This window comes from Seriola dumerili, unplaced genomic scaffold (assembly GCF_002260705.1).
Source record: "Seriola dumerili isolate Sdu_G_001 unplaced genomic scaffold, Sdu_1.0 BDQW01000442.1, whole genome shotgun sequence".
In the NCBI taxonomy this organism is placed as follows: Eukaryota; Metazoa; Chordata; class Actinopteri; order Carangiformes; family Carangidae; genus Seriola; species Seriola dumerili.
The window spans coordinates 932624-959559 of record NW_019174697.1 but is presented as its reverse complement, the minus strand read 5'-3'; the positions used below and the strand labels follow the sequence as shown (position 1 = coordinate 959559).

Below are 26936 nucleotides of genomic sequence, written 5' to 3'. Positions count from 1 at the left end.
TTGACAGCATTCAGATAATTAAAAGTTCAGATCAGACTGTTGATGCGATTGGTAATATAACTGGTGCTGATGGCTGAGTGTTTGCCCGAGGACGTGTTCATCATCGTGGCTGTCGAGCTGCTATCAGGTGTTCGATTCAGACGTGTGATATCATGAACTGTCAGCAGAAACTGGAGAAACTTTGACTCATAGTTGTTCCGATCGCAAATAAAGCCTTCAGGAACCAGCTGTCTCAGGCACAGAGGGGCCCGCGCATGTGGTCTTGCAACAGCTTAACACACACATCAAAACGACTGTCAAGACCCCCACCAACTCTCACACACACCTAAACAACAAAAACACACACCTCATGCTCTTTTGGCGCTGCGAGTATCACCAAAAACAGGCTCATAAACACGCAAACACACAAGGTCATGATAAAAGATCAAAGGGGGCGCTCTGCAGCCCTGCAGACACACTGTCACTGTAATGTGTGTTTTTGTGGGCTTCTACTTTTTGTGTATATTTGGAGAAGCAACTACTCATCCCCCAGATATGTTATCTGCTATTTGACACATTGCTGATGGATGACAGTCAAATTAAGGGCCTTAGTGTGGTTAGATAAGAGCGCAAAGCACAAGGAACCTCTTGGTGTCTATGTGGTGTGTGGTTTACAGCACAGGGCCACACATGAGAACAACAACAATTGATTCGAGACACAGGTGGGCAAAGAAGACGACAAACACGGGCTGACTGTTGTGGAAACAGGGTCTCTGGTATGCTGAGTGAAGAGATGGATGCTCTGCAAGGAGGTTCAAGCTCAGGCCAATTGGAACTTGTTACTCTGAAAGGCTTAAAATAGGAAGAAATGTGAGAGATTGCGTTACATTATGATGAAAACTCTTGAGAAATGAAAGAAAAATGCCCATCTCACAAAACTCTATTTTTCTTTTCACGGTTTCCTGTATTTAAAAGGAAATTTCATGTTTCTCGCCACATCGCTCATGATGAGGGGATTTTGGGAAAAGTGAGTGGGAGGACTGATGTATTCATCAAGGCCTGTTGTTTTATTTATCTGTATATTCACATCCCTGTCAACGAACACAGCTAAAAACAGACCTCAGTCCCAGCAGAGTGCAGATAGGAAGCTTGCTTTGATTCACTTCACTTGGCTTTTTTCCTGTTCTGCCCGACGTCCTGCAGCAGAGAGCTTAGCCGGATGGACAAAGAGCTGGATGGACAATCAAGCGGAGCAGGAGAAGGCAGAGATTTCGGGTGGAGGCGCACAAACACAATCACAATCACATCAGTTTTGGTTATCAAGCACCACAAGCTTGCATCACAGTATTTGGCAACAACAAACTGATCTCTGAGAGTAAATGACGTTGGTAAAAGGAGATGGGAACCAGTCCTCGTCTTCATAATCGGAGGAAGACGGAGATGAGTGGGGGGGCGGAGAGGAGGAGGGTGGAGGAAGGGATCGGAGGAGGAAAAGATTGTTGAGTGATACAGAAGTTGTGTCTAAAGGTCGGTGCCCCGGCGCCACTGCTGCCACTCTGCTGAGAGATGGAGCTGGCTGGAGAGTGAGCCGTCCCACCTGGGCCAACAAATACACCCGAGAGACGGGAAAGAAGAGAAAGACAGAAGAGCTGTGTGACTTATTAAACCATTTCACACAGACTTCCCCCCCTTTTGTTTCTCCTTAAGTAGCTTGAAAGTTGGAAAAGTCATCGTATGCCACACTGGCTGTCAGCAGCATTTATATTTTCTGTATCAGCTCATTAGGATGTTTATAATTACATATTCAAGCTCAAGACTCAATGTTATTTTATGTTTCCATCATTTAATCATTTAGAAATGAGCCGTTTGCTCCAAAGCATTCATCCTGATGTATTTGGTATCTTTAGAAACTTTGGCACCTCCACAACAATTTGAGACAAATTTTTGTGTTTTTGTGTTTTGCCTTTGGTACGTGTGCGTTTGTATTGACTCTTGGACCTGTGAGTTAGTGAGGTCAGACAGGTCAATGCTTTATTCTTTTACACCACGCAAAACAGTTTATAATAAAAATAACAAAAATAACATGCACAAACACAAATACAGATAATACTATCTATCTATCCCTTAATCAACATCATTTTTTATATTAAATTTGCTGTATTTGTTGTTGTTGCAATTTTGTTTGTTAGAAATGTTTAAACAGTTTTGAAAAGTAATATCTAAATTTATACTGATGATTATTATAATTGTATTTACATGATCACCTATATTTTTTAATATAAAATCTTGCAAGTTTTAACTCAAGTAGTTATAATAAATAAATAAATACTGAAATAGTTGAAATTGCATGGAAATACAGTTCTGTATTTTAACTGATTTTGCAGATTTTCATTTAAAGGTCTGAAGTTAAATTTTTGTTTGTCTAACCTCCAGAGCTAAACACAAACTTTTGTCTTTAATCTGTGGTTCTTCATGTTGGAGCATGTACAGACATGAAAACAACACACATTCAAATGTAAATAGTGTTGCAGCAGAGTGCTCCAGTCCCGTAACGATTCTCAATTGACAATGAAATTGACTACTACTGAAACTTGTCATGCCCAGACTTGACTCATGGTCTACTGTTCAAACATGTCTAATGAACTTTCATTCCCTGAAGTAAGAAATTCATTACAATTATATTTGTGGTAAGTTAGAAAAAAAAGATAAACAAAGATTCATGAGTTTCGTTTAGCCTCTAGAGATGTATGAATTCTTGTAAGTGTAATATTTTATGCAGGAAAAGTGAGGAAAAAGAAGACTTATCCTGAAAATAAAGTTCTAGCATTTCAACCCATATTACATGTATGAAAGGGACTCCACAATGCAGTAGATACTGAGGTACAAATAATATGAATGAAGAAGAAGGAGGGGTGGGCGTGTAGTCAGTGACAGGGCATGTTCCTCAGAGCCGAGAGGAGGAGGGCAGTGAGAGGGGAGGAGGGTACAAGTCTGGGGGGTGGGTATATAAGGATCGGCAGATTTCACATGCAGCAACAGACCTCAGAGTGTTGTCAACCACGGTGGATCTATCTGCAACAATCCTTATCAAAAAGAACAGAGAGAAAGAGAGAGAGAACGGAAATGGAGCCAACTGAAGGTACTTATGAGTATTATGACTACGAGGAGACGGAGAACTCCACCATGTGTGACTATTCTGAGTGGACGCCGTCATACTCTGTCATCCCCGTGCTGTACATGCTCATCTTCATCCTTGGTCTCTCTGGAAATGGGGTGGTCATCTTCACCGTGTGGAGAGCCCAGGGTAAGCGGCGAGCAGCTGACGTCTACATTGGCAACCTGGCCCTGGCTGACCTCACCTTTGTGGTCACTCTGCCTCTGTGGGCTGTTTACACAGCCATGGGCTACCACTGGCCCTTTGGAGTGGCTCTGTGTAAGATCAGCAGCTACGTGGTCCTGCTCAACATGTACGCCAGCGTCTTCTGCCTCACCTGCATGAGCTTCGACCGCTACCTGGCCATCGTCCACTCATTGTCCAGCACCCAGCTGCGCACTCGTGGCCACATGCGAGGCTCCCTGACAGCCATCTGGCTGCTGTCCGGTCTCCTGGCTGCCCCGACTCTGGTCTTCCGCACCACCAAGTACGATCTGACCAGCAACCGCACATCCTGCGCCATGGACTTCAGCCTGGTGGTGAGAAGCAAGCAGCAAGAGAACCTGTGGATCGCTGGCCTCAGCATGTCCTCTTCAGCTCTGGGCTTTCTTCTGCCATTCTTGGCAATGATGGTGTGCTACGGCTTCATCGGCTGCACTGTCACCCGCCACTTCAACACTCTGCGCAAAGAGGACCAGCGTAAGAGGAGGCTGCTGAAGATCATCACCACGCTGGTAGTGGTGTTCGCCGCCTGCTGGATGCCCTTCCACGTGGTGAAGAGTGCTGACGCCCTCTCATACCTGGACCTGTTTCCAGACACCTGTGCCTTCCTGCGCTTCCTGCTGCTGGCTCACCCGTACGCCACCTGCCTGGCCTACATCAACAGCTGCCTCAACCCCTTTCTTTACGCCTTCTTCGACCTGCGCTTCAGATCCCAGTGCCTGTGCCTACTCAACCTGAAGAAGTCCTTGCATGCGAGCCCTGCCAGCTCCCTGTCCTCTCAGAAGACAGAGGCACAGTCTCTGGCCACCAAGGTGTGACATCAGCTGAGGGCCCAGAGGCATGCTGGGGAAGAGGAGAGGTGAACAATGCACAGCAATGCAGGTAAATCAGAACTTTACAGTGCTGGGTGCTTCCTCACAGATCGTCTGTGGTCAGTTTCAGGGTGTCACCTTTGCTCCCCACTGACTCTGGACCACTGTAGGCATTTGTCTGCAGATGACGCTCAGGCTTGTGGATGTTGGGTCTGACCTCACTCCATTTCCAGCCTCACTGTCCGTAGCAGGGAAGCGACACTGAACTATAATACAAGGGACCAAGCATAAAAAGTGGAATGTATTTTAAAAGGACAACACACTCATGTGTTTCTCTTGGTTCTCCTGTGGACTTAATGCAAAATATTGAGCTTTGTCTTCAAGTGTGTTACTCATGCATTTGCCCCCGCTGTTCTTGTTTTCATTCAAGCACTTGAGGTGTGATATCTACCAGACTACCCCGCTCTCCAGTTCAATCTGTAGTATCTGCACAGCCAGCAGTGTCAAACGTCTGTGTGTGTGTGTGTTTGTGTGAAGGAAGGGTGCGCCATCTGATGAGAGGTGTTAGAGTCTGATAAGAGCGTTGTAAGGGAAGATGAAAAGAGTGTGTGTGTTGAGTGGGATGGGGTGGGGTGGAGGTGGGTGGGGTGGGGGTGGAGGTGGGTGGGGTGGGGTGGGGGGGGGGGGTTGGTGTTGGGAGGAAGTCCCAGAAGACAGAACAGATGGCAGCTGACAAATGTTTTCAGGCTGGTGGAGGGCCCAATTAAAAGGTGACTGCTTTGACAGTCTGCTGTGTGTGTGTGTGTTGTGTGTGTGTGTGTGTGTGTGTGTGTGGTGGGTGTGTGTGTGTGTGTGTGTGTGTGTGTGTGTGTGTGTGTGTGTGTGTGTGTGTGTGTGTAAAAGGAATGAGTTTGTGTGTGTCTAATAAGTGTCAGAATGACAATGAATTCGTTCCTGAGAAATATATCTTGTGAATTCGCATTATTTTGAATTCATGTCTATGATTTTTGATTAAAAAAAAGAAAAGAAATATTCTCTCTCTGGTGTCACTCTGTTACTTGTGATAGCTTGTGTAAAGTCTTACTGGAATGTATTTTCTCCTATCCAGTGAATGTGCTTCTTCCTGTTGGTGCATTGCTGAGGGGGGGGGTCAGTCAAACAGCCATTGTTTTTTGCAGGGCCGAAATCAAAGCATGTGTCTTGCAGGAAATGCATGTTCGACTTGTATTTCCTTCTCCCAGCATGTCTGCTTCTTCTCCTCTTACAATCCGCTCGCACAAACAATCAGTGACTACAAAAGTTTCTAAATTGGATCAAGCACAGGACATTTGGCTTCATCCCAGAGATGTTAAAGTCTTCCAAGTGTTGATTACCACAACTTCAGGAGTCTTTTTCTGTCTCCCATATGCAGCTAAAACAGTCTTTCAGTCCCTGTATCATAGCCAATTAGTTTTTTTTTTAATTAGTTTCATCAAATGTATTGTTTTCAGCAAACAAACACTAAAACAGGTTGTTGAACTTTAAATTGGAATTCAGTGATTAACCAATTCCAACTGTAATGAGCTTTTTACAGGATATAATAAGCAACAGCAGGGAGACAGAGGGATTGGACTAATCCTTGGTTACTGATTTTGTAGTGGGAGTTGACTATCTGTGCCTGTGTAATACCTGTGATGGAGAGGGGCTTAGTCTATTAGTCAGTTACAATTACAGAACTCTACCAAGGGACATTTTGGGTAGATGTGACCAAAGCTGAACTCATCATAAAAGGTAACGCTTCATCTCTGTCTTTAACCTCGGACAGGTGAAATCAGAAAATTTCCTCCTCACATGAAGAGAGAGAAATACAACAGCTGCAGCAACATTCACTCTGTCTCAGTCGTCACTGTCTCAGCTTTGTTTAATCTCATCTGAGTCAGGACACAAACACAGGCATGGACACGAAGTCTTTGTTAAGTAGATCTTTAATTGAGTCTAGAAAGTTTTTGTATGTAAAAGACTCGGTTGCCTTCTTTAACACACTGAAATAAAACATTTAATATTGTGAAAGAGGTTCAACAGTGAGTTAAAGCCCTGTCCAACAATCCATGCACTCAAGAGTCTGCACAACGACATGTTTTATCGGTGAAACAGCATACAGTACATTTTAAAATTCCATGCAGCAGCTATTTTTTACAAGATGACTTGTCACATTATCCTCCACCTGTCAGCATCAAAGTCAAAGCCCACTGTGAAAGATAATCTGGATAGATTATTTTCATGGGTTTTCATGTTTTATGAAGCTAATGTGATCATGTTACGAAGATTTCATGGCATGAACCAAAGTTGCAACGAGGGAAAGGAGATTTATGCCCTTTGGTCCTCTATAGGCTGGATAGCTGGATGTTTGTCTGAGACGACAATGTTCAGAAATGATTACACAAATGTTTTCATTCTTCTGTAATAACAGAGTGTGAACATTCACTGTGTCTACACTGGGAGAAAGGTTTGCCGCAGGGAATCCCGAGGGTATAAACACTCCTCGTTCTCCATTCCCAAGACATGACGAACTACGAGAAGAGCTCCGGGAAAAGAACAAAATCACAAGCATGAATGATCGTTTAACCCTTTCTTGTCTGAAAACATCCCTGAGAAAAAAAAAGAAATTAAAGCTCCACAAGAAAACAAACTCATACCACTAATTATGTCCGTAATCATGGAGACACCACAGTTTGATACTCCAGTCTGTTTTAATCACTTCAAACTGCATAAATCTGCTTTACTTTGAACTAAATCATACACTCAATGTCCCTATTATTCCCACTATGCCCAGTGGAAATAATGAAACTGTAAATGAATAATGAATAAAAGAATAATAGAATAATGAAATTGTAAATGTAGATATACTACCTAATCTACTGTGCTTCAGTACAATTTCAAGATTCTTGTAAATTGCTTGAATACTGCCATTTCATGCTATTTTATACCTCTAGGGAAATACTGCACTTTTCATTCCACTACAGGTATCTGATATCTGTCATGGCTACTTTGCAAATTACAGTAAGATTTTACAAACAAAATATATGATCAACAGTATTTGTCCCAGATATGTTAAAGTCTGGGACCCTTCTATTATACAAACCACTCACAACTTTAGCATTAAGTTGTCCGGCCTTAGGTGACACATTTGTGAGGCAGGTCGCGGCTTGTCATAAAGAGCTGTCAGCTGATGACAGTTTCAAAGACGATAAATTCTCTGACTCTTCAAACCTTCAAACACAGCAACCAAGAGTTCCTCTATAAGCAACTGGCCGAGGATCTAAAATAAAGCGAACTGATGCCTACAAAGCAGGGGAGGATATAAAAAGATCTCAGAGCATTTCCAGCTTGACATTTCCACGCTCCGAAAATGTGATTCAGAAATGGCAGTTCAAGGGAGCCGTGGAACTCAAGACAAGATCTGGAAGACCAAGAAAACTCTCAGAAAGAAAACTGCATGTCTGTGGGGCAGAAAGGCAAAACAAACCCCCCCCCATGCAAAGAAGCTGCAGGAAGGTGAAGCTGGTGGTGCACCGTTCCACTGTGTAGCACTGATGCACAAACAGGGTCTCTACATGCAAGAGTCAGAATGAAAGCTCACCTTCAGTCATCTGGGTAAGCCAGAGTAATTTTGGAAACAAGTGCTGAGAAAAAAAGGAGCAGAGTTTGATAAAAAAAAAGAAAATCTTTGTATTTGTTAAGCATGGGGGGGGGGGTTCTGCTTTGGGGCTGAGGAGTGGCAGCTAGTGGGACAGGAAACATTGCACAGATAAGAGAAGAACAGATGCCACTACATATCATCATATTCTACATACAAATGTCCTGCAGTCAGTCAAGAGAAACTGAAGAGTGAAACTGAAAAGAGCCCGGCTTTTACAACAGGTCAATGATTCAAAGCAGTCCACAAAATCGCTCAAATTCCACCATGAACTACTTCAAGACGTACACGCTGAAGCTTTTGGAACAGTCCGCTGACTTGAGCATCATTGAAAATCTGTGGGTAGATCTTAAACATGCTGTATATCTATCATGACATAAAAAGTAACCGTGCATTGACATTTGGAGCTCATTTTAATGTCTGGTTGCTGCAGGGGTTGTATTTACTTCTTTCCACTTCAACCTTCAACAAAATGTGGAATTTGCCCGGGGGGGGGTTCCCATATCTTTGCACACAACTGTATATAGTAATATAATACTCACAGGAGCCTTTTATACATGAGTATTAAAGCTGTGCAAACTGTTTTCACCGTTAGCAAAGCATAAATGCACAGACAAAGCAATACAACTGGGGTAAGTTATTAAATGTGTTTTGTTGTTTGTTTTGTTTTTTATTTCCTGAACTGATTCTTTAAACAAACCTAAACCTAAAAACCTCTCTGGGTTGAATAATATCAAAAAATTCAACACTGAACGATACAAACTGTGAAAAAGGTTAAACTCTAACTCCTCACCAGACTAGAAGGTGTTTGTTTGCCAGGTAATGTACATGTAAATCAATAGAAACTAAAGGCAAATGTAAGAAGCCAGAGTTTCTATAGGGGTGCCCACCTTACATTGTCATATGAATGGGTGACAAATAGGCCGTGTCTCTGGGTTATTTTAAATCAGGCTTCCAGCCAGGCCTACTGCTTGTTAGAGGCACAAATCCAACTATCATAAATCAGAACCCAATAAACCAGGTCAAGCAGAAAATAGACAGAGGAAGTGTGCACACATTTCTCCTCTGTCCTAACAATGGAGGCTGACCAGCACAGCCAGAAGACCGGACCTTGAGCCTGGTCTGACCATAACGCGGTAGGATGAGATGCTGATCTCTGGAGCGTCTTGGACAACCCTTGGCTTCCTGCCGCCTGGGCCTGCAGTGCTCCTCCCTGCCCCATCCCAGGAGGATTACAGACCTCACAGACAGGATAGGAGTCAGCAGGCCATGCAGGAAAGGAGGGGGGTGGGGGGCAAGGTAGAGGTTCCTGATCGGGGATATCCTGTCTTTAAGAAGCATCTCTCTGTTTTTAGGGCCCTCTGCAAGAGATGCTTTCTCCACCTGAGGTCTTGGAGGACAAGGGTACTTGCTTCTCCTGCATTGGGGATGTGAGGAAACACCCAAATGGTGTGTTATCATCCCCGAGAGTGTGTGACAAAAAAAAAAGTGGCAGACATGTGACTCAAACACCTGAGGTGACAAATCAGATGTCTCTCTCTCTCTTTCCCTCCGTCACCCTCTGTTCTCACTCTTTCTCTGTCACTCCTGAGATGGCCGAAATTTCAAAGGCGTTCACAGAAGACAGCCATCGTTAGTGGAGACACGTCGTTTCCGACAGCAAAAAAGAGCGGAAGTGGCCAAGCTTTGGGTGACTCCGGATCTCGGTATTTGTGAGGCTCGGAGTTGATCATCCTCTTCACAGTGCACAAAGCTCCCCTTCATTCCCTCTTCTATCCTCTCTGTTGTGCATCCTTCCCTCTCTCAGGCCTAAATGGATGCACTGTCATCTGCAGCAGGACCGAGCCAGTTCAGACGCTCAGCTGCACTGATGTAGGCATCACAGGTAGAGAGCGCATGTGCTAACAAGAAATGACTGTATGTAAGAACTTCACCTAGAGAAGCTGTGTGGTACAGTTTGCACTGACCTAGTAACCGGGATGCAGATAAGGTCCAAATTGTATCTCGCTGTATCCTGTACCAACTGTCCTCTGTTTTTGCAGCCACATATTGAAGGACTCTGTCACAACAAGCAGCTGCCACACACAGATTGTGTGTGTGTGTGTGGTAAACTGTGAGCAACTGTTCAAATCAAGACTGGAATTTTAAGTATTGTTTGCACTTAGGTTCTTCAAGAATCTGCATATGAGATGAAATAACTTTACTCTGATTCTGGACTGATCATTTTATATTGTTCAGCCCCTGCATGCTTTGTTGTAGGCCAGTTCATTTAATCGTGTACGTATCATGATGATGTGTTTGTTCTGAGGATGGTGGTGCAAATAACCCAGCATGGCCCACATGAAAATGGTAACCTTAATTTCCTAAAGATCCCCTCCAAATATGTTTTAAGTCATATAAATGTGGTTTAAATAATAAATTGTATCTATTTGTATCACTGAGGTTTCAGGTTTCCACGTCAGACTTGTGTCAGTTGCAAAATTGGACCATGATTAGACCCAAAATTCTTTTGCTGTCACCAAATCATATTCTTATGTCTACATCCTAAACTCAGGTTTAAGGCGAGCTCTGAGAAATGTTTCCTCTTCAGCAGATGAATGTGAAAACAACTTTATAATGCAAACCCTGGGCATACATCATCCTCAAACATCCAAGCAGAGTAACAGTAAGCTTTGTGGAGGGAAATGTTCAATTCTGCAGCAAGTTTCAGGATCACTAAAAGTCAACCTGTGCATCTGCAATCATTTTTTTCAAAGTCACAACTGACTCAGGGGGTTTTAGGCATGCAGGTTTCATCAAAAAATCTAAATTTCTCATTTTCAATTGTGGAAGCTGAAAAAAAAAGTTACAAAATAGAAATAGAAGTCAGTGTAGGGAATTGTATAAATGCCCTTGTTTCAAAATAGAAAATGGTTGACAATGGGGTATAGGTTTAATCAAAGTCAAATACATTGTCATAACACATAAAGTTCATAGAGAAACATTATGAATGAGAAAAAAAGAAAGTTCTATTGGAAGAATTGGAAGTACAAAGATGACTTCTAATGACATCTGCCGAACCAGTGGCATGCTGAAAGGAGGCCGAGGCACAGAAACCCACAGAGAACAGGAATGGCTTATAAATACTGAGCAATTAGCCATTTAGAAGGTGACAACACAGTCCTTCAAGTATGAAAAACATCACTGTAATGCCAAACTCTTGTAAGCCAGAGTTCATAGGATTAATAGTGGAGGTTTGTTTTCCTATCATTAAAAGAAGAATGGAGTTCCAGTTACATTTTATAGCAACCTGTTCAACAACAATGTGCTCTGAGTCAATTACAGTGTCATGGAACACAGGTTTACTTTATCAATTACTTTATCAATTAATGTCAGATTTATAAACAGGTCAATACTGACACCTAGTGATAACACTGTAAACACCCTGTCCCCGGTACATTTGTGTCCCAGCCGTTGCTAGCTTCCTTGTTCGATTTTTTTTTATAAATATATTATGTTTAATTTCAAAAGTGCAAAAAGACATTTTCAAGCAGCTATCAGGCAGATGTTGTTTTGCTAAGCTGCCACAGGCTGAGTCATAATAAATCATTAAGAAGTTCATAAACAAATGTTATGAAATAGAACTTCAAAATAAATATATGAGATATAAAATAACTTTGAGTAAATTTGAGACAGATGACCTCCGTGGATGGTCTTATAATACATCCATGATGACCTCTTGCTGTAAGGTGGCCTGTTGAATACTGACACCTAGTGACAGTACCGGAACCATTCTGTCCCCGGAACTTTAGTGTTCGCGCCGTGGCTAGCTTCGGACTTATTTAGAAGACGGTCCGAATTAGCTTATGCCAGAGCATTCTTGCTAATGCAAAGCTCGAAGGCATTTCAAAGCTATTATAACCAGACCATAAACATAACTATAAAAAATAAACCGCCTGCTCAGTCTGTACTAAGCATGGTGTCTAACAAACAGAAGCGGGTGTGGAGGTACGTTGAGGACGGCAGTTTGTTGAAGCTGAAGTCGTACCTGAGGAAGCACCGGGACCTGGATGTGAACTTCTCCCAGGGCAAGAGGCAGAGGAGCCCGCTGCACCTGGCCTGCTGCCTGGGAGACGACGCCGTCCTGCGGCTGCTGCTGAAGCACGGGGCCGATGTTCTCCAGAGGGACCATAAAGGAGACACAGCGCTACACACAGCAGTCAACAGGGCTCTCAAACACGGGAAGACAGGTGAGAAGGACCAGAAAAGAAGCTGGTGTGTTATTATTGTGTGTACTGCGTGTGTAATTATTAACCGGTATATGTTTTTAACGTATTTTTTGTTTTCTTTCAGCGTATGATGACCTGGTTGTGCCCCTGAAGAAGAGCTGTCCAGAGGCTATGAACGCTACTAACAGTGCTGGAGTCACACCTGAGGACCTGCTGAAGTGGATGAAACATACAGAGGTAGTTTGAAGCTGTTACAATAAACTGTAGAGCTTTTTTTTGTCTAAATAGAACTCCCAAACCCAAAGTCATTCAGTTTTCAGTTTACAGTGATTTAAAACAGACAGAGGCAACACATAATCACACTGAAGAGACTGAAACAAGCAAGTGTTTTTGCATTTTCACTCAGTCAGCAGGATAACAACTTTATAGCAGTGAGTAACCACAGGCCACATTAAGTATCAGTATGGCTGATACTACAGCCAAGACAATTAGTCTTGTAAAGTCGACCAACAGAAAATTGATCAGCAACTATTTTTATAATATATTAATCTTTTCTGACAAGCAGAAATGCCAAACATCCTTAAATTTCAGTTTCTTGATTTGAGTGTTTGTATTTGCTGCTTTTCTTTGTCATATGTGATAGTAAACTGAATATATTTGGGTTTTCAACTGTTGCTCATGTAAAACAAGGGAATTTGAAGGCACCAACTTATGCTTTGGTAAAGTGCAATTGTTGTTTATTTTTCATCGTAATTTTCAACATTTCATCGACAAAACAAATCTGCTGATCATTAGGTTAACACAGATTCTGGTAGTGGCATGTATTTAAGCCATGAAGTAAAGGGACTATGCAGAACAGAAATGCAAATGATGCTGCATGTTAAAGGTAATGCATCACACAATTTTTGTCCTGTACTCACAAGTTCATTTTTCAACTGGTAAACATCCTGCTCAGGACATATTTATATCACAGTTTTTTACTGGCCACCCTGATGGGTTCCCTTTGTCAGATTCTTGGTGGTATAACTGATCAAACCTGTAACTTTATCAAAGCAGCATTTGAGACCATATCTGAAGAAACACACACACACACACACCCCCCACACACACACACACACACACATAAAGACGCAGTGAGTGTAACCCAGACCAAGTTATATTTGATCATTCAATTGATTTATAATGTATTGTTCTTTTTTAATTCTTATCACACGTACTTTACTTTAACTGCGTACCAGTAAGTATACCACAGTATTTTAAGACAGGACTGCAACTAATGATTATTTTCATTGCAGATTAATCTGCCAATTGGTTTGTTGTTGCTGTATTTGTTGTTGACCAATTGATGAATTATTTGGTCAATAAAATGTAAGATAATTGTGTGACGTGTCCATAACTGTTTCCCAGACTCCAAGGTAATATCTTCAAATGTCTTCTTTTTTTTGTCCAAAAAATCATATCAGTTTACATATAAAACAGAAATGCAGCAAATAATTAAATGAGAAATGCTGGGAATCCTTTACTTGTGTTCTTCACAGAGTGCTGAAAACATGAGTCGTCCACCTAAAACAGACCCTGAGAAGGAGTGGCTGGAGAAGCTGTTTGGTGAATGCGAGGATGAATTCTGTGAAACTTTTGGAGTATATGATGGTAAATTCTTAACTCATTCTTTGATGCTGAACTTTAATTCGATTTTCTCCACTTGATGATGACATTGCTGCTGTATTTGTTTCACAGCTGATGATTTTCTTCCTGTTGATGACGATGATGAAGATTTTGGGGACTGGGCTGATCGTATTAGGAAAGAATATTTCGACAAAAAGCATGCCGAAGCTCAAAGACTAGCAGCATCATCTTCTGGATGGAAAAGGAAGAAGAGTAAACAAGAGAGAGAGCAGGAAGAGCAAAGCCGCAAGGAGCTGCATGAAAAGCTTCAGAGGGAACATGAAGAGTATCTGGCTCGAGCAGCACGTAAAGAGGAAGAGACTCGGCAGGGCAAGAAGCGCAGGTACGATGAGAAGTGTGAAGCTACTTTCCGTGGCGGCTCGTCAGCTGGCAGCACAAAGCTGAGCTACAGTGACATCCCCTGGCCAGCTCCAAGGGGAACAGTGCAGGAGATGGTGGATGTGATGTTGCACGGTGTGGACCGAAAAGACGTGCCAGTGTTTCGTAAAATGCTCCGGAAGCAGCAAGCGCTGTGGCATCCTGACAAATTTGCTCAGAGATGTGAAGCTCGTTTAGAGGAGAAGGACAAACAGAGGATCCTGGATACAGTCACAGCTCTGTCACAGGAGCTCAACAGACTAGCTCAGAGTCTCAGGGCTTAAAATAACATTTTATTTAAACTTAATTTTACATGCTTTTCTGGAAATGTGTGTGTCTAAAACTGTACTATACTCAAATTTATGCATAAATGTACCATGGATTTCATGCATTTTCCCCAACAATTTGTCTGCTGCACTTGCCATAGCTTTATTAATTTATACATATTTTTTTGTAGCTGAGGTGATAGAGTGGATAAGCCAGTGGTCATAGTGGTTTGATCCCCAGCTCCTCCTGTCCACATGTCAGTGTTCATCATCACTTGCAGAATTAAGACAGCATTAGATGGTACCCAGAGAGTGGTTTTGATCTTGGATTGAAAAAGGACTATGAACATGCTTTTGTGTAATAGCTGATTTAAAAAATAAATTAATTAATTAACATCATCCAGATTTCTCTAACCCTGAGTAATTTGTGTCGAGTCATGTGGGCCTACTACCAGTATTTTTACTCTTGCGTTTAACTGCGTGTAGTCCGTTTCATCAAATGGATACTCGTTCACGTGATCTGCGGGTTTATTCAAACACGCAGTAATTATTTTTTTCAACAGAATTTTTTGTAAAACTACCAAAATTATCAACACCAACACACTAAAACACATGAAATAAAGGATTACTCGTACAAAGAAAGGCAGACGGTCGGTCTGCTTTCAGTGATGGAACAGAATAAGAAGATGCGTTGGTTGCCAGGTTCTGAGATAACCCCCTTTTTTCTCTTTTTTTGTTGCAAAAACAGTGTTGCCACTGTGGAGCATAATTTAAAGTGAGACAACGGACGGGTATTCAACCAAATTATATACTGTGGCTAACTTTGTTCCATAAAGAGAAAACTGAAAGCATGTCTATTTCATTAAGTTTACCACATAAAATGAAAACAAAATAGTAACAGTAACTTTATTGACAAAATTATAATACAGACTGATGGTCTAGATTTCAGTTTTCGAGATAAATATACCTTATATACCTAAAGTATTTCACTTTGGATTATAAAAACTCATTTACGTATTATTTTAATTCATTTTTTTTATTGTTGATACTGTGACTACAGTGCCTTCGTCTCAGAAAGCCTTTTGTTTGAGCTGCAGAAACATTTAATGCGCTTCATTGTGTTAAACAAATTTAGACTCAAATACATCAAATAACTGGTGTTGACATAGCAAGGAGTTGAAAAGCCGGTTAAGAGTCGACACAGTGCAAAGTCAGTCAAACTACATCTGTGGTGAGATATTAGCTCTATTATTTAGTTAGCCCCTGTATAGCTGTTTGCCATCAAATCAAACCTGTGTCTCCTATACAGCAACACCTCTCCTCTTGTGGATCAAGGAAAAAACGATTATTTCAGAGGATGCGACAATATCTGGCAACCCGGAGACGCAATCTGTGTCAATTGCCGGCCGACGTAGCTCGAATAAAGGCCGTAGCCTATTTCTGACTGTGGCTTTTTTTAACGTGTGAGGCTGCCGTTAGCCCCTTTTGTCTACATGGCGGGTTGATGATTTATCCTTTAGTCCGCCTGTTGCTCGTTTGTGTCCGGCCAGCGTCGCGTCGTCGCCGTGTTTTCGCGCTGTAATGACAGGTGTTCAAGGTAAAGAGCCCACACGATGACGCCTGGCGCTGCGATCGCTCGATGCGAAAGGTGCATTAGGGAGGTTTCTGCCTTTGTTTTCATATTGTTTATTCAATAGACATCAGGCGGCTGTGGAGAGGTAGAAAAGACACGGCGCGACGACCAGACACAGGATGGAGGATGTTCTCCCTTCTTCTGAAAATCGTCAATATTAATGGACAGTAATTAATCCTCGCGGGGAGGTTAATTGGTTAAGAGGTTTAAAGCGACGTAGCGACTCGTTGAATATTGTGATGTCCTATTTTCGTTTGTAGTGAACGGCTCGTCGTCCAGGTTCTGTAGGCTACAGGCAGATTACAAGGCAGATAAAGATGGTGTTTCGGAGTGAGGAGATGTGCTTGGCGCAATTGTTTCTGCAGTCCGGCTCTGAATATGACTGCATTAGTGAGCTCGGAGAGCTGGGGCTGGTCGAGTTCCGAGATGTAAGTAGAGAGGCTGATGATGCACACACTCATTTCTCTAAATGTGTCAACTCCACCACCAGGTTGAACGTCTTTGTTCTTCAATATTTGTATTCTCTTATCTAACAAAGACGGAATAAATTGTTTATACCCACCTCTCATTTTCCTTCTGATTATGCTAAGATGTTTGAGTATAGATAGGCCTAATTGATCTTGTGCACTCCAGTTCTATCTATCTATCTATCTATCTATCTCTCTATCTATCTATCTATCTATCTATCTATCTATCTATCTGAGTTTTCATATCAATTTTCTCCACAGTACTTTGAAAATATACACTGATAATATATCATGGTTTAATGTCAGAATACTCCCTATTGCACTTGTTAAAATGTTTAACAATATCTAAACTATAATAAACAACTTTTAACAATATTACAACCGGTGTCAGATTATTTAACAATGATGGATCCTGTTGTTGTGTATGCGTTGACTGATGCAGTAACTTGCAGCCACCTGACCTGTGATGCTCCTCTGGTTTCAGCTTAATCCAAGTGTCAGCTCATTCCAGCGACGCTTCGTCAGCGAAATCAAGAGATGTGAGGAGATGGAGAGAATTCTGGGTAAGAGAGCAGTGCACCTGGGATGGTTCACATGGGAGTAGCCTGAACATACTCCCAGACAATTAATCATCAGGGTAGCGAACGGCTTGTGGCTGATTGTGTTTTGTAAAACGGTCCCTCAGAGGTGAAGATTTCACAGCTAGGTCTGACACTTAAGTGTTAATTACCATGAAACAAACCATCAGCATTTTTTGTTGGTAGGCTTCCTTCTGAGGGAGATCCAAAAGGCTCATATAGCTGTTCCAGAGGAGGATGAGAGTCCACTTGCTCCTCCCCCAAGACAAGTCCTGGAGATCATGGTAAGTTTCATTTGAACCTGATTTTACTATCAAAGTGCCAACTTTTCATAGTGTATAATTGAGGTTATTTACATACACACTAGTGTCCTGATCTAGATCATGTTTGGATATAGCATTAATCTGGAACATAGAAAAGCCTGGCTATTTATATCACTACAAGATTCTAATTTTATACATTGTATGCCACAGTGCACGCATCTTTGACTCCTGTTCACTGCCAGTTTCCTTTCATTTTCTCTTCAAGTGGTTTTATGGTTGGAAAAATCATATTATTCCCCATTGTCTAACCATTTCATACATATACACTGTTCCAGTCCTTCAAATGGAAATATTCTAGATGTCTTATGTGTCATTTTATACACAATTTCCCCAAATTCACCCAGACATATTTGGTAAATTTGGTAACTTTAGAAACCTTGTGATCTCCACTTGAATTTGATATAAAGTTCTGCGGGACTGAACAAACTTTGGCTACACAGCATAAGTTGGCACCACCTGTACCGCCGGCAGAACAGTGGGATTATGAGATTGTATGTCTGTGATTTCTGTAGCGACTGAGTCACTTCAGCAGCTGAGAGCCCAGTTTAGTTTTTGGCTGCCTGTCTCTGCTGCATTTACCACTCTGCTGGATTTAGCTTCTCCATGTAATCATCAGTAATGGAAGATGAAAGAGACAATAAAATTGATCCTCTGCACTACTGACGTCAGACTTTTACTTTCGTTTCAGCGCGTAGTCGGTCATTACATCACACCTACAGCATATAGGCAGGATGCTCCCAAAACCCAATCATAATGGGGATGCACTGATTGTGTTCTCCTTAGTGATCATCTATCTATCTATCTATCTATCTATCTATCTATCAATCTATCTATCTATCTATCTATCTGTCTATCTACACTGTTGCTCATAAAGTTGGAATAAAATATTTTTTACCTCTTTCCATGAAATGCTTGTGACAATGTGATTTATTTCATTTCACCTGGGTAATTGGGACACATAATGTAATCATTGCACCTGGTCAAAAGTGATTACTGATGCATTTACATACAAATAAACAGAGGATTGTGTCTGAAAACAAAATTATTCCAACTTTATGGGCAACAGTGTATATAAATATATATGTATATGCTTTATAATATCATGTATGTATATATATATATACATACATGATATTATAAAGCAAGACTACTTTGCAAATCAAAAGTTGAATTCATAAGCCATAAATTTCATAGCTGCTCAAATCCAGTACAGTTTTGCCGCCACAGTTTTACTTGGTTTGGTATGACCAGTAGCTTTTGGTTGCTAATTTTAGCAAATGCAAGCAAACCTAGCTAAATATTACTGTATAGTGAATATTATTGAGTCATTTGGCTGATTTTATTACTGTTTCCCACTTGTGCTAATGTTATAACACCGTAGCCTTTTAGCTAAATGGTCAGCATTTTACATTATCCTATAATTGTCAGTTGTAGCCACAGTGGCCGCTGCTAACCAGAAGTTAGATAGTTTTGCTTTTAGTTATCTTAAGTTAAGTTATCTTATCCTGCGATGTTCAGGAGCAGCTCCAGAGGCTGGAGATGGAGCTCAGCGAGGTGGCGAGGAACAAAGAGAAGCTGCGGAGGAACCTCCTGGAGCTCACCGAGTACACACACATGCTGAAGATCACGCGGACCTTCATACACAGCCGCTCCAGAGTGAGTGTATTTCTACCCGGCTGCTCATTTATCACACGCACCAACCCCATGTCATGTACTGCTTTTTTGTCCACGTCCCACTCTGTTTGCATCTCAGTGAAGATGTTTCCCCTCACCTCACCAACAACGTCTTGTTTTCTTGTTGCTGTCGTGTCTTGTTTCCCTGGGTGACAGAGGTGGAAGTAGTGCTGACTTTAATTAATGACACGGTCACACTGCAGCTGCTACAAGCAGCACCTGATTCATCCTGCCTGCCCTCTTATAAAAAAAGAAGAAGAAACATCTCATTTCAGTGTGTGAACATTGCATCGGCTTTGAGTAGAACCATGTGAGGAGCTGTTACTGTGCGCTGTCATGAATGAAACATGTTCCTTTTTATAATTAGCATGAGGCTCTTGGTCCCCAGTATGAAGAATTCCCTACTATGGAGACAGACTCGGTGACAGGATGCACCGGTATGCAAAGACTTGGAGCCAAGCTGGGGTGAGCTGCAGGATGTCATAATGTGTACAGTTCCATTATCATTAAGAAATGACCCCTAAACTTAATCTGATTTAATCTCTCCTGGCTGTAGGTTTGTTTCAGGTCTTATCCAGCGGGTGAAGGTCGAGGCCTTTGAGCGCATGTTGTGGAGAGTGTGTAAAGGTTACACCATCCTGAGCTACGCAGAAGTGGATGAGAACCTCGCTGATCTTGACACTGTGAGTTGAATTACATACTTTGCAACGGAGATGAGAAATAACGTAGCATTCCTCCTGCCTCAAAATCAAACAGGGACTATTTGTTTTTTCCAAACTGCAATTATGATTATTGCTTAAATATTTATGAATATTCAATGTTATAGAGAAATAGAATTGAAACCAAGTTTTCAAGGGCTAAAAGTAAGTTTCGATGCATAATTTATACATATCAAATTGGTACTTTATCAGCAAAAAATAAGTAATTTTCATTACTTTGTGACTTGTTGTAAGGCTGTAGGAATAACTTGTCTGATCTGTGTTGTTTCAGGGTGAGATAAGCAAAAGTGTTGTGTTCCTCATCTCTTTCTGGGGAGACCAGATTGGACAAAAAGTTCAAAAGATCTGTGACTGGTAAGAATGCCATCATCAGATGACTTTACTTGTCAATACCTGATGTATTCTCCTTCATTATTACCATACACATCTTTCTTTGTTCTCCTCAGTTACCACTGTCATCTTTATCCGCACCCTGAGAATGACGAGGAGCGGGCAGATGTGTTGGACAGCTTAAGGACGCGCATCCAAGACCTTAACAATGTAGGACTGACATACAACAGCATTAAGGCTTTTGATCCAAACAGGAATATGTAACATGCAAACATATTCTTAGTGAGTTTAACACTGGTGTTTCCTCCAGGTGCTGCACCGCACTGAGGACTACTTGAGGCAGGTTCTGCAGAAGGCCTCAGAGTCAGCCTACACCTGGGTTGTGCAGGTCAAAAAGATGAAGGCTATCTATCATATCCTCAACCTCTGCAGCTTCGATGTCACCAACAAGTGTCTGATTGCTGAGGTGTGGTGTCCCGTCAGTGATCTGGCAAACCTGCGGGGGGCGCTGGAAGAAGGCTCAGTGAGTGAAAAATGTATAATTACAACTAAAATAGAGATTCATTTGTGACCACCACTGTTTATCATTGTTTATAATGTTTATCTGTTGTTGGGAATGAAATAATTTCAATGCACCTGCACATGAAAATCTACTTTTTCACATTGAATCAAGAACTTCTTAACCGTTACCCTAACCCTTACAGCGCGGTTACATTACACACTGCAAAAAGTCAGAATGGAGCTCCAAACCCACGTTTTCAATGTCACAGGGATTTCAAATGCACATTTGAACCCCGAGATCAAATCCTTCATTTTCTTATACATTTTCTATCATCAGAGAAAAGGTGATGCCACTGTTCCGTCCTTTGTGAACCGCATCCCCAGCACTGACACTCCTCCTACCCTTCTAAGAACCAACAAGTTCACATCAGGCTTTCAGAGCATTGTGGAGGCTTATGGGGTAGGGGACTATCGCGAGGTAAGCCCAGGTAAGAACTAATATTATATCTAGTAAAGAACAGTAATGTATCTCCAGTAGTAGCATTTGCCTTGGAGAAGATCAGAGTATGTACACTGAGTATGTTTCTCTTATTGGCAGCTCCCTACACCATCATCACATTCCCCTTTCTGTTTGCTGTGATGTTTGGTGACCTCGGGCACGGGATGGTAATGAGTCTCTTCGCCTTGTGGATGGTGCTGACAGAAAAAAAGCAGAAGAAGAAACGCTCCAGTAATGAGGTCAGAATGAGTCTCCCTCTCATCCATAATGCAGAGTCTGATTATTGTAAATTAGTTTTGGCTGATAACTGTGTTTATTGCTCCCAGATATGGGTGACGTTTTTCAACGGGCGTTACATCATCCTAATGATGGGGCTCTTCTCTGTCTACACCGGGCTGATTTACAATGACTGTTTCTCTAAGTCTCTCAACATATTTGGCTCTGGCTGGAGCGTGAAGGCTATGTTCACAAATCAGCAATGGACGTGAGTAGTCAATACAAATACACACATTCAGAACCACAGGTTTTGTGTTCTGCACGTGTTGTTTTAGTTGGTGCTTCAGGGTTTTCTAATTGGTTTTCTTTTTCTTTTTCTTTTTTTTTTACATTGCAGAAACAAAACACTCCAAACAAACGCTTTGCTCACGTTAGACCCTAATGTCAGTGGTGTTTTCAGTGGACCGTACCCGTTTGGCATTGATCCTGTGAGTACATGCACTCAAGACATTACAGGCAGAATATAACTGACTCATTGTCGTTTCATTTTCACTGAGATGCTTTCTAATATTGCATCAGATATGGAACATGGCGGTGAACCGACTCTCATTCCTCAACTCCTACAAGATGAAGATGTCAGTTGTTATTGGGGTCATCCACATGAGCTTTGGAGTGGTGCTGAGTGTCTTCAATCACTTGTGAGTGACTGCAGATATACTGTCCATGTCAGTAACCTTACATCACTTTTGATCGGATAAAATTGAATTTGGGAGCGCTTGATGGATAGATAGATATATATCATCGCTCTGTGCATTGTTATTGGCTGAGAGGTATTTTCATCAGGGCCAGTGTCTGCTGATATAGCACTACAACTGCCCCAACTCTGCTTTTTGCACTTGTATTGCAGCAGGCTGTTAACCTGCCAGAAAGCTACACACACTAACCAGGATTGATGGTTTTACTAGATGAAAATCACCTCTAATGACTTTGTTAAATGCATTGGCTTTGGAATATGTGAATGTCAGTAGATGGTGTAAGTGAATAAGCAATGGTACAATGGTGCCTGTCACAGTTAAAGGATGAGTCTGGTGATATATTATATTCTTCATTTGCTCAACAAATCCAATGAAAAGAACAAAACTAGCTCTAAATGGATCTGGAAGTGTTGTGTGTCGCCAAAGCCTGATATATCTGATTCCTCTGCACCATAGAGCTCCACACACGGTTGCACTGGGTGACATGTTCCTTCATTACCATGAATATGGCCACTGTAATTTATTTTGACTCAATCCCACATGCACCAGCCTGCTGCCAGAAATACTCACAAGTGCACCAAATCCACAGCTGAAAATAGCCTTGGGCAAAAACTCTTATTTACTCCTGCTTGAGTAACTTTTGTAAAAAAAAAAAAAATAAAAAAAAAACTACAGTGCCCAGCTGTTTTAGGATATTATGTAAGCTTTTCAAAAAATGAAACTTTATTCATGATCACTTATTTAAAGATTTAGGAATCAATGGGCTTGAGGTTGAGATGCACAGATATGGCGAAATATTGCGAGATGGACAAACACATTGTTGGTTGTGGCTAATCTGTCTATCTATCTATCTATCTATCTATCTATCTATCTATCTATCTATCTATTTATCTATCTATCTATCTTCATGTCTTCTTGGCTTCATGTGTACAGCTTCCAACAAATGAATATGTATTTTGTTGGATTTAAAGTGATCTTGGTCAGTCATTAATATTTGAGGAATCTGTGGAAATCAATCAATGGGTACTTAACTATGTGGACTATATTTTTTCAGTACTAAATTACAACGTTTTTCCATGAGACTTAATAGGAAATTAAAAAGAAATTAAAGGACCTGTAAAATGAAGCAATACTTTACTTTATATCATTGCTGTCTCAAAAGCAATTTTTAATGTCACTAATGAATGTTGTATACTAGCAATTATGCACTAATGATCATGCTATACAGTGCAATATTGGCATTGATGCTCTATGTCTTTGTTATATTGAGGAGTCCAGTCAATATAATCACCATCTCATCACTTTCTTTATTCCTATACTTTGTTCTCTCCCTTCAGGCACTTCCGACAGAAATTTAATGTCTATTTGCTGTTTCTTCCTGAGCTGCTCTTCCTGCTCTGTCTCTTTGGCTACCTGGTCTTCATGATTGTCTACAAGTGGTTGGCATTTGGTGCACGAGACTCCAGCCAGGCTCCCAGCATCCTCATCCACTTCATCAACATGTTCGTCATGCAGGGGAAGGATATCACTCCTCTTTACCCAGGACAGGTATGTGTTGACAAGATCATCAGAAATAACATCTGTTTATCTGCTCTTGATCCTTGTTAATCCATGTGTTTGTGTTTGTCATCTTGATTCCACAGACTGGGCTGCAAATTTTCTTAGTTGTGATAGCTATGCTTTCAGTTCCTGTGCTGCTGTTAGGGAAACCTCTTTACCTGTATTGGCTGTATCGTGGAGGCAAAGGCCTGCGCAGACGCAGGGTGAGTCTAGTCGAAGATGTTGCGGCATTATGAGTCTGTTTCCTACCTAAGCAGCTTTTGATTCATTCGTCATTATTTATGAAACACTATTGTCACACCTCAGGGTTATGAGAGGGTGAGGCGTGTAAGTGAGGATGATAATTCCACAGCACCATCTTATGAAGATGATGAAGAGGAAGGACTTGATGAAATCACCGGCAGAGAAGTTCTTCCCAAAGAGGTCAGAGATCCACCATTATCCTGTTCTTGTATATTTCAAGCAAGTATGCAACTCTCTATTGGGATGGTGTATGTAACATTTTGAGGCGTATGGAGGACCAGGGAAATCACAGGAAAAATAATACAGCATTTTACCTTAATTTCATATTTTAAAAGGCATTGAAATAGGTATTGTAAAAAGAATTTATAAATGAACTATCAATCCATCAGTAAATACTTAAGATTTTAAAATGTATTTACAAAAACAACATAAAACACTCATTAAATACACCATTTAAAAATAAATTTATTAATTCATGAATTAATAAAAGAATTGGAAAAAATTGGAAAAATAGAATTTGTATTTGAAAATTTGAAAAGGCATTTTAAAAATGATAATACATACCTGGATTCCCTCTTCCATTTCTTTTTTCCAGCTGCTTTTCCTTTTCCTATTAGCTAATGGTTTTTCTTAGTCGTTTAGCTTCTCCTTTTAGCCTTTCTGTGTCCCTCTGGGCCTGGTCCTCCATACATGAGTCCTATTTGCACAGCTAATGGTAAGATGTGCTGTGGTTGTTGGTTAGCGGTCACAGAAGAGAAAATTAGAGCAACAACAATTGTAGGAGGCAAAAGAAAAGAAACAGAAAATAATCAGTTGTGAATCTAATTAAAATTCCAATCACCAATCAGGATTAATTAAATGATGTTTCTTACATCTTACTTTAATTATTTTACAGTTTGACTTTGCAGATGTGCTCCTGCACCAGGCCATTCACACCATAGAGTACTGCCTGGGCTGCATTTCCAACACTGCATCCTACCTGCGTCTCTGGGCTCTCAGCTTGGCTCATGCCCGTAAGTACAGTCACAAAAAGTAGCTTCTACTGACTTTTACTTTACCTTTCACATTAATTAATTTTTGTCTGTCTTTGTATGCTGTGTGTCTTCATGGGCTCTGTTCTTATTGGTTGCAGAGCTGTCAGAGGTGTTGTGGGCCATGGTGATGCGCCTGGGTCTGAGGATCACCACAAGAGTTGGGATAGTGTTTTTGGTCCCTGTGTTCGGCCTCTTTGCCGTGCTCACCGTGTCCATCCTACTGGTCATGGAAGGCTTATCAGCGTTCCTCCATGCTCTCCGCCTCCACTGGTGAGTCTCAGTGGTACCAACTAACCTGGATGTTCACTATCATCTTTCAGTTCAGCGATATAAAATAAAAAACATGGGGCGCCCTGTTGGCTCGCCTGGTAGAGCGCATACCATGAAGGCTCAGTCCTAACCGGTTAAGTCTTAAGCCCGGGTTGAGTCTGACCCGCTGTCCTTTGCTGCATGTCATCCTCTCTCTCTCTCCCTGACTTTTCTGTCTCTCTCTCACTGTCGCCGTCAGAATAAATGAAAAAAAGGCCTTAAAAACTAACTAAGTAAAAATAAAATAAAATAAAGTGATATGAGACAAGACATCGTCTTGGGACTGTAAGGCAGCATTGAAGTTAAATGATACAATTTCGACTTATAAAGGGGAATTAAATAGAAAATATATAAAGTACCAAATATGAGCATAAATGATTCTTTATTGTAACACTACAATATTAAGATTCACACTTTTTTTCAATATCACCCCTCTGCTTTATTGAGTTTCCTATTTCCATTCACCCTCTTCATGATTTATTGTGCCGTCATTAAAGTGCTCTTGCTTGCTTCTACACTTGATTTCAGGGTGGAGTTTCAGAACAAATTCTACCATGGGGCCGGTGTCAAGTTCGTGCCCTTTGACTTCTCCCTTCTGCCCTCTGTTTTTGAGCAAGATGGCTTGCTTTAAAAAAAAATAAAAGGACTCTGAAGGGCTGGATATGAGTGGAAGCAGACTTTATAAATGGGAAGGATGCTGGAAGCTGAAACAATTCACACTGTGATAACAAACCTTCAAGACAGTGGATTGAAACTCACTCTTGTAGCAACGTTTTTCACCATGACGATTTTTAAAATGTTATCGGCTGTGCTGACTGCCTTACTACTGTACCCAGCAAACCTCTGGATATGCAGAGGTTCAAAATTCTTGTTCCGTTATTTGATTTTGTGGGTGAGACATCGCTCAACACTCGTCACACCAGTTGGGTGAATTTAAATATTTAATTTGCATTGTGCTGTGTAAACTGGTTTTGTATTATTTGCAACATGGTATTTAAAATGAACAGTTATACAGTGCAATGTAAAGTTTAAGTATGTAACAACAACAATCTACTGAAGACCATACAAAGCATCCTGATGTAGTGCCATAGAGATCTGTTTCTGATGATGATATGAGGATGCCTTTGGGTTTTATAAAACTGATCCTCCGTGTGATGAAGGAAAAGCTGTGGGCATCAAAATCTAAAAAACATTACTCCCCTGTTTGTGAGGCATATTGTCACAAAGCACTTTGCAGAAATGATTGTACAATTTAAAGTTTTCACTACTGACTGTGATGATGCCAAATGAAAATAATCAACTGTTAGCTGTTTGCTTCTTTACTTATTAATGCATTTATTTAAACGTAACCTCCCCTGTAACCAATAGAAAAATATCAAATACTCCAGAAAAAGTCAAGAAGCCTTAGGTCTTTCTTTGATGATATTGCTTATTGCATTTGTTAATGATAATTAATCATGGTATTTATTTAAATTATTGTCTGTACAAGAGTCCAATATTTTACCATTTTTATGTGTTGAATAAAGGTTTTGAGAAATGCAAGCAAATAAAGCATTCATGTTCAATGCCATTTTATTAGCTCTTTCATTCATTTATTTTAGTAGTAAGCTGTTAAATGATAACAAGAAATTACCTTAATAATCATTGACCAATCACTCTTAACTTACATTCCATTATTTGTTAAAGTTAAATAGTCTCTTTTCATGGAGAGATCAGGTTTTGGCAGCACTGATTT

At 41.0% G+C, this 26936-nt stretch overlaps 3 protein-coding genes across 4 annotated transcripts; all 3 read left to right on the top strand.

The window, feature by feature from the left end:
- The first annotated feature begins 3030 nt into the window (after positions 1-3030).
- LOC111234194 (apelin receptor B-like) lies at positions 3031-4785 on the top strand. The gene is made up of 2 exons (XM_022762156.1): positions 3031-4237; positions 4598-4785. The coding sequence occupies exon 1, from the start codon at positions 3103-3105 to the stop codon at positions 4171-4173; it is 1071 nt and encodes a 356-aa protein (XP_022617877.1). The 5' UTR covers positions 3031-3102; the 3' UTR covers positions 4174-4237; positions 4598-4785.
- Positions 4786-11686: 6901 nt separating this feature from the next.
- On the top strand, positions 11687-14759 carry nfkbil1 (NFKB inhibitor like 1). Its single transcript, XM_022762192.1, has 4 exons — positions 11687-12072; positions 12176-12288; positions 13590-13701; positions 13789-14759. The coding sequence occupies exons 1-4, from the start codon at positions 11709-11711 to the stop codon at positions 14376-14378; spliced, it is 1179 nt and encodes a 392-aa protein (XP_022617913.1). The 5' UTR covers positions 11687-11708; the 3' UTR covers positions 14379-14759.
- A 1017-nt stretch (positions 14760-15776) lies between these two features.
- On the top strand, positions 15777-26738 carry LOC111234158 (V-type proton ATPase 116 kDa subunit a-like). 2 transcript variants are annotated; one of them, XM_022762100.1, is made up of 20 exons: positions 15777-16421; positions 16945-17023; positions 17225-17322; positions 18880-19017; positions 19424-19500; positions 19592-19718; positions 20026-20108; positions 20201-20294; positions 20395-20607; positions 20923-21073; positions 21184-21323; positions 21411-21568; positions 21698-21788; positions 21880-21998; positions 23393-23603; positions 23699-23818; positions 23922-24038; positions 24754-24871; positions 24991-25162; positions 25730-26738. In XM_022762100.1, exons 1-20 carry the CDS (start codon positions 16311-16313, stop codon positions 25830-25832), a joined length of 2520 nt encoding a protein of 839 aa, XP_022617821.1. In that variant the 5' UTR covers positions 15777-16310; the 3' UTR covers positions 25833-26738. The 2 variants fall into 2 exon arrangements, with proteins under 2 accessions (XP_022617821.1, XP_022617820.1); XM_022762099.1 differs by having other exon boundaries at positions 19403-19500.
- The last annotated feature ends 198 nt before the right edge of the window (positions 26739-26936 follow it).